At 41.7% G+C, this 7,682-nt stretch overlaps 1 protein-coding gene and 1 long non-coding RNA gene across 3 annotated transcripts; both read right to left on the minus strand.

Moving 5' to 3' along the window:
• HMGB2 (high mobility group box 2) lies at window positions 1-5,560 on the minus strand. 2 transcript variants are annotated; one of them, XM_036075530.2, is made up of 5 exons: window positions 5,216-5,560; window positions 4,458-4,622; window positions 4,021-4,166; window positions 3,774-3,948; window positions 1-3,210 (listed from the first exon to the last, which is right to left on the minus strand). In XM_036075530.2, the coding sequence occupies exons 2-5, from the start codon at window positions 4,605-4,607 to the stop codon at window positions 3,049-3,051; spliced, it is 633 nt and encodes a 210-aa protein (XP_035931423.1). In that variant the 5' UTR covers window positions 4,608-4,622; window positions 5,216-5,560; the 3' UTR covers window positions 1-3,048. The 2 variants fall into 2 exon arrangements, with proteins under 2 accessions (XP_035931423.1, XP_035931422.1); XM_036075529.2 differs by having other exon boundaries at window positions 4,458-4,626; window positions 5,216-5,555.
• LOC118525032 (uncharacterized) lies at window positions 1-6,587 on the minus strand. The gene is made up of 2 exons (XR_004911937.2): window positions 6,533-6,587; window positions 1-2,244 (listed from the first exon to the last, which is right to left on the minus strand). It is a non-coding gene; the product is annotated as an uncharacterized LOC118525032 (long non-coding RNA).
• Between the last annotated feature and the right edge of the window lie 1,095 nt (window positions 6,588-7,682).

Genomic DNA, 7,682 nt, shown 5'->3' on the forward strand with positions numbered 1-7,682 from the left:
TAAAAATATGCTCAACTTTTAATAGGAGGAACCATTTTTTATAAATCAAAATAGCAAAGATTAAAAAGTTTGATAACTATTATGTTGCTGAGATGAGGAAATAGACACTGTAACATTCATTGCTGTGCAGTATGTATTAGTACAACGTCTATTGACAGCAATTTTGGCAGGCTTTAATAAGTTAACAAAACATAAGAGGTTTCCAGCATATACCAAGTACAGTTGACCCTTGAACAAAGTAGGTTTGAACTGTGCACTGTCCACTTACACGTGCATTTTTTACAGTACTGTAAATGTATTCTCTTAGGATTTTCTTACTAACATACTCTTTTCTCTAGCTTACTTTAAAAATACAATATGAAATATATATAACATGCAAAGTATGTGTTGATTGACCATATTAACTACCGGTTTAGGTTCTCATCAACAGGCTATTAGTAAAGTTTTGGGAAGTCTTAAGTTATATGCAGATTTTTGACAGCGTGAGGGGCAGGGTTTAGCTCCCTTAACCCCCATGTTGTTCCAAGGGTCAACTGTACAGGTTTTAGTGGTTATAATCATCAAATCTTAAAATGCATAAACTTAAAATTTTTGTTACGATTTTTTGAAATCACATACAAGGATATTCATGGAAATATTGTCCATAAAAAAATACAACTACTTTTAGGGAACGGATTAAATTATGATCTATCCAACAGGATACTACGCAGCTAGCTATTCAAAGTGTCAGCTCTGTTGTACTGTACTGATAGAACATTTTCTAAAATGAGGAGAATAAGGGGCAGAGCATTACATAAAGCTTCCATTTGTGTATATGATGCTTTGTGCTTTAAGTCTGTCTTGAAGGATAAATCATATTATTGTGGTTGTCTCCTAGGAGAACCAGGTAGCTGGGAATCAAAGATACCGACTACCCACCACATAGCTCTTTTACATTTTGTATCACTAAGATATGACATAGTTCTTAAAAAAAAAAAAAAAGGGGAGTTTTCATAAACACCTCCATGTACCAGCTGGTACATGGTACATGGAACCTAATTCTTACCCTGTTTCCAAAAGAACCACTCCTTAAAGTAACCTAGTCTTGAAAATTTACTGATATAATCTTTCAGAGAGATTTGAAATCTTGATCCACACTTAAAAATATCAAACATGACTCACCCTAAATCCTGAACTTATTCTAGAGCAGCTCTTAAGAATGAGTCGTTCTCAGCTTAGACACGAAAAGCATTTTATATAAAAGAACAGAGTTAAAGCAGTCACAAAAACTCCCAAAAAGATGACAAGAAATCTGACTGGTCTGCCTCATGGGTCTTAAAATTTATAGATTTAGAAATCCTGAAGGAAACAAGACTTTTACCCTATTTCAATTTTAGTTAACTATTTAAAATCTCTTTATGCTCGTAGTAGTGTTTTAGATAATTTTAACTTTCTCCTTTAACATTAGAACGCTGTGAAGTGGGTAATGACCCCGTATTACAAATGGGGACATAGAATGTCAAAAAATAAAGTTCATTGGGATCCAGACCTAGGTTATGCCTCTAAAATACATTACCCTAATTTCTGGCACTATTAAGCCACTTAACACCAGAAATTATTTTTTAAAATATAGATTTGTTTTCATTTTGATCATCAAAAGCTCCAAATTTAAATGTGCAACTACTGGGATAAGATTAAGAAGACAATCAATCAGAGGTCTGCAGATTTTTGACTCTATTTGCTCTGGTAATTACGCTATTATGTCACTTCCATTTAACAGAACTTTGGTATTTTTTGTTTAATGATATATTCCTTACCAAAAACTTACTCAAATATGGCATATGGCAGATAACCAAAACTCCCATGGTTGGGTAATAAGAATTCTGACTATTTTAAAACTTGATAGGTAATCAGGATTGTCAGGTTTAACTATAAAACGATCAACAAATAGGTTTCTTCTGTCACCACTTGGCCAAAAGAGGTTGACTTTCACTAGAAGCCTCTGATAATTGTTCAAAATAATAATCTTAATTCAAATAGAAGCAATTGCTCCTTCAAAGGAGCATCCTCAAGTAATTGCTTTCCCCAATAAATATAAATCCTAGTGAAATTTAGTCATGGCAGATCACAATAACCACTTCAAGTGCTTTCTGACGGTTACCCAAAATTCTAAAGCTTAAAACCACAATAATTTTTAAAGATATAACCCAAAATTCATTCTGGTATTCTATTTTGAACTAGTTCATAATCAACAGAAAATTTAACCTGTTACTAAAGATGTTTTTAAAAATTTATTTAGGTATATACTCACCGTATTAGCTCCTTTGCCTCATATTAATATTAAAGAGAAAGTTTCCCTAAAGACAGAGTCAGTTAAAAAAAAACAAAAACAAACCCAAGGGACAAGTTAGTAATAAATGAATAGCAATGTCAAGAAAAAAAACTCATTTTGTAAAACTGCACCAATTTTAGAAGTTCAATAAATTCCAAATCTATTTTTTAAAGAATACTTTGTAAATTAGAATATGGGCATGTTTAACTTTCTTTTAACCAAACATTTTACTAAATCAACTGTGTCTGAGAACTATTAGGCAGAAATACAAGAAAAAGCTGATGTGGTTTCAGACCTTGAGTATTTTTAAAGTGAAAAGTAACCTAGCACATTAAGACAAAGACAATAGAAATAATATACATAATTTTATTACAAAAATTTTTTTAAAAAACAAAATGCAACATTCTAAAAAACCCAAAATTTACTATTGATACTAATTCCTACAAGTCTGCTGTGCTACAATACACAAGTCAAGAAATTAAGAAAACCATTAAATATTTAGAAACATTCAACATCAGAAGCTTTAAAATCTAACTGTATGTAGTAGCCCCTCAAAAAGCTACAACCTGCATTTTTAAAAAAGTATTTTCTCTACAAAGAATCTTATCAGCTATACAAAAATCTGTACAGTTTTTATACTGAAGCTAATATTGAGCTGCACTTGAATTCACATTCTTAGCAAAACAATTGCCTGAGCACACACGCACACTCCACACATATCATTACAGGATAGCCATTTATTCTTCATCTTCCTCTTCTTCCTCATCATCTTCATCTTCTTCCTCCTCTTCCTCTTCCTCCTCATCCTCTGGTTCATTCTTCTTCTTTGAACCTGTTGGCCTGCCAGGACCCTTCTTTCCCGCTTCACTTTTGCCCTTGGCGCGATATGCAGCAATATCCTGAAATATTGTCAAAATATAAAATCAGCATCCGGTGTCATTACTCAACTGTAAAAACCACTAGGTTGTAAACAATCTAAGATTATTGACCAATAACCCCGATGACTGTCCAAAGAGGTATTTCAGAGTCTAATAACTCAGCCTTGAGAGCATTTGTTCTCTAGGCTTTAGAAAGCTAATGATGTAAAATGAGGGGGTTGTAGTAGATGTCAGAATTTTCACTATCAATGTCCATTTACCTCATATTGCCCACCCCCTCAAATTTTAGGTACATCTACATAAAACAAAGTATTTGGCCCTCCATTTCTTAAAACTGAGAGACCCAGAACTACAAATAAGTCTATATGCAGGAATCTACCAATACTACAAACACTGGTTTCAGTCAAAAGAAAGGAAGTTTCAATTAGCTTACGTTCTTAAATGTACAATTTTCACTAGACCTTCTCCAAATAGAGCTGACAACCATAAATACAAGAAGAACTAAACTTCCCAACTCTATAGTTCATACCTATTTCTAACATCCTTATTTAGAAAATATCTTGGCTTTAAAAGAGACAACGAACCTTTTCATACTTCTCCTTTAGCTTAGCTGCTTTCTGTTCATATGGTTGTTTATCTTTGGCTGACTGTTCAGACCACATTTCACCCAATTTTTTTGCAGTATCCCCAATGGATAAACCAGGGTGTTCACTTTTGATCTTTGGGCGATGTTCAGAGCAAAACAGGAAGAAAGCAGACCTGAAAGAAAGCAACAGAGTTAATAAACTGGAAAAATACGGGGCAATTTGACTGATTTGAAAATGAACTTACGGAGGCCTTTTAGGAGCATTGGGATCTTTTTTCTTTCCTTTCTTGTCACCTTTGGGAGGAACATAATTTTTCATCTCCCTGTCATAGCGAGCTTTGTCACTTTTTGCCATATCTTCAAACTTCGACTTTTCCTTTGCAGACATGGTCTACGGGCATGAAAGGAAGAATGAAAAGTACAGCAAAACTACAAGCTACATGCATCCAAAAAAGATCAAGATCATCCTTAAGGGCCAGATTTTCCTTGGTTAGCAGCATTTTACTTTTAGCAGTCTTGGAAGTGAACGAAAACCTAAGGCAGTCTGCCCCAAACTCAAAACAAAATAGCTGGACGAGTCACCACCGTCGCCAAGTTGAAGGTTACAAGTTACCTACCCCCTTTAAGGTCCTATAGCCTAAAAAAACACACCTGAAAAACCCTTAGCTCTGTCCGGTCTCACCTTCCATCTCTCCGAACATTTCTTGGAGAATTCGGCGAAATTGACGGAAGAGTCTGGGTGCTTCTTCTTGTGCTCTTCCCGGCAGGTCTGCACGAAGAAGGCGTACGAGGACATCTTGCCCCGCGGCTTGTTGGGGTCTCCTTTACCCATGGTGACAGTCGGCGTCTACCTAGCGGGGAGAGAAGCGGTGGGTGGACGCTGGCGGGGCTCAGCTTCCCGCCCAAATACGCGCCCGCCCCCTCTCGCGAGGAAGGCGGCCAGCGCCAGGCTCCCCCGCCAGCCCGCCCCGGGCGGCCGCCTCCGCGCACACACCCTCCTCCCGGCACCCACCACAACAGCCGCGGCCGATCTCCTCACGCGATCACCGCGTCGCTCCCGAAGGCCCGAAACGCCAGCACCCGCCGCCCGCCCGCCCCCCGCCCAGGCCCGGGCTGAGGAAGGGAACGCCAGGAGCGCCGTCGAAACCCTTTTCCTGACAGAAATGTTTCCCCGGCTTCCACGTCGCCGGCCCCAAAGAGTTGTCGCCTCGCGACCGACATTCAAAAAATGACTGAAACCGGGCCCGGACGAGCTTCCCGCCCTCCCGCGGGCCCCGACCGCCAGCCCTCCACAGCCCCTGGCCCTCACCGGCCCCGCACCCCAGATTCCGCTCGCCGGGTCGAACCCCGAGAGCCACAGTGCCCAGCCCGGCTAGAAGGCTATGAGGAAAGGGGGAACGACAGGCCCACGAACACGAAGGGGCTGAAGGGGATTCTTGCCTGGTGGTAGCTTTTCCTCAGAGTCCCGCGGAGAGGCCGGATCCACCAGAGACGCTTCCTTCCCAGGGCTCCGGCGTGAACTGGTTTATCGCTAACGCAATCCTCAGCCTCTTGTTTTGCAGAGTTCTCCGCGCCACGGCAACTTGACGAGCCGGGCCGCAGGCCACACCCCCGCCTCTCTGATTGGTTCTGGTGATTATTCAAACTCCCGTAGGCACCGCCCTATCGCCACGGAGGCCTCCGATTGGCCGGTGTCTCGCCAGGCCCGTCCCTCCAGCTCCAGCCTAGCAGGTTCGGTGGGTCGCCCAGGTCGTTAACTCCCAGACCCGTTAGAACCGGTCAGGAGAGGAATGTACTGCTCGATCCTGATTGGCGGCGGGAAAAGGGTTTGAAAAATGGCGGGCCTGACGCTGACTGGCTGGAGCGGTAAACGGGGGGAGTGGTTGGCCTGAAAGGGAAAGCCCCGCCAGATTTAAAAATACCAAGTCGGGAAACAGGGTTGTTAAGGGGTCGGAGTCGGCAGGGTTTCCAGATGCTGAGGTAACAAGCAGACCGCCCTACCCATTCTCTGACCGCTGTCCAGGTCGTGTTTCTCTTCCGCCCCAACTCGGCCCCAGAGCATTGTCTCCTCCTGGGAGCTGTAGTCGCTCTGCCGTGTAACCCTACAGTGTCTCTCCTCTGTTCCGTCCAAAGAATAACAAATGTAGAGAGGCTGAGGAGCTTGCCCAGCGGGCCGATTGCCTAGCTTCGCCCGTTGCCGCTGAGGCTAGGATAGAACCCCAGGAAGCCCGGAGGTGGCGGGGAACCTGGGAGGGGGCGCGGGCGGCGCGGGAGGGCAGCTGTTCCCGCCTCTGGTGTGGTGTCACCAAACGATCTTTCAGTAAGGCGTTTCCCGCCGGTGGAGTTTCCCTCAGAAGGTCCCTCCCTCCCTTCCCCTTTGTCTCGGGTGTCCAATGCCCAGAGGTAAACAAGGGCGCCCTGGGGTCCCGAAGGGGCAGGGGCGGGTGTTGTTTCCCCTGGCTCCGCCCCCTCCCTCTGGCTCGGGATTCCCCGACCGCCTGGCTGGGCCCTGGCTCACCCTCGCACCAGCGCTGAGCTGAGAAATCGGATTCCCGGCCACTGCCCACCTTTGGCTATCTTATTTGTCACCTAGATATTCACTGTCTCGTCCCTCTTATATGATAATGTAAAAACTTCTTTAAATCAAAGATCCTTTTGAGATCCCCATAAAAGCAATGAATGCTCCCCACCCCCCAACTGCTTATATACGCCAAGTGCCTATTGCAGAATTTTACACACTCCTCCAGGAAATTTAACCTGTTACTAAAGATGTTTTTAAAAATTTATGGTTTTAGGTATATACTCACCGTATTAGCTCCTTTGCCTCATATTAATATTAAAGAGAAAGTTTCCCTAAAGACAGAGTCAGTTAAAAAAAAACAAAAACAAACCCAAGGGACAAGTTAGTAATAAATGAATAGCAATGTCAAGAAAAAAAACTCATTTTGTAAAACTGCACCAATTTTAGAAGTTCAATAAATTCCACTAAAATTCCTTCATTTTAGTGTCTAGTAAGAGCCCCCCAAAGCTACCTTAACTGCTTACTAGCATCACAAGCTGCTTTTCCCAAAGTAGCAGGACTTTCACTGACGCCTTAGTATGCTATTTCTGTGTTGTATTTAGTTTTGAGGTCTGTTTTTTCCCCATGTGTTGCACTGTTTCAACAGATTTTAATATTGTTTTATTTTCTCAGTAAATTCACTGGCATTTGTTAGGCTGTGTGTGCCTGTTTGGTTTGTGTTCAGTAACTCTGGTCAATAATAACTCAAAAACCAGCAGCTCTTTACCTAGATTTACTAATAAAAACAAGGTTTTTAAAAATGAATTTTTCCTTGGAAATGGATATTGGGTGCCCAACATTGTGCATGTGCTAATGCCACTGAATTTAAAAATAAATTATGCATAATGTTTATTGCTATTAAATAATATAGTATGATTTGTCAAATTTGGATTTGTATGTGCTTTTTCTAGCACAGTTGTAACTGTGATCTTATTTGAAAATAGGGTCATTGCAGATGTAATCAGTTAGGATGAAGTGATATGGAGTTGGGTAGGCCCATAATCCAATGATTGGTGTCCTTACAAAATTTATAAGAGAATTTGGACACAGAGAAAGGCACAGAGGTTAGATAATGTGAAAAGATACAGGAAGAAGTTGGCCATCTACAAGGTAAGGAGAGAGGCCTGGAATTTTCGGTCACAGTCCTCAGAAGGAAACAACCCTTCCCACACCAATTTCCATTCTTTACTCCATCACAGTGGAGAAAAGGAAAACATTTCTGTATTTAACCTGCTTTTACGTTGGATGCTAAGACTTCACTCTTAGGCTGTACTTCCTGGCCTAGAAGTAACATCAAAAAGCACAGTGAAGTGATAAAGTTTAAGTGAGATCTAGACAACTCTTGGT

Source organism: Halichoerus grypus, chromosome 3 (assembly GCF_964656455.1).
Source record: "Halichoerus grypus chromosome 3, mHalGry1.hap1.1, whole genome shotgun sequence".
NCBI lineage: Eukaryota > Metazoa > Chordata > Mammalia > Carnivora > Phocidae > Halichoerus > Halichoerus grypus.

Coding starts and splice junctions, on each gene's coding strand:
- HMGB2 (XM_036075530.2), bottom strand. CDS start 4,607: ATGGGTAAAGGAGACCCCAACAAGCCGCGGGGCAAGATGTCCTCGTAC. Junction 3,949..4,020: donor AATGCTCCTAAAAGGCCTCC/GTAAGTTCATTT, acceptor GCTTTCTTTCAG/GTCTGCTTTCTTCCTGTTTT. Junction 3,211..3,773: donor TAAAGGAGAAGTATGAAAAG/GTTCGTTGTCTC, acceptor ACAATATTTCAG/GATATTGCTGCATATCGCGC.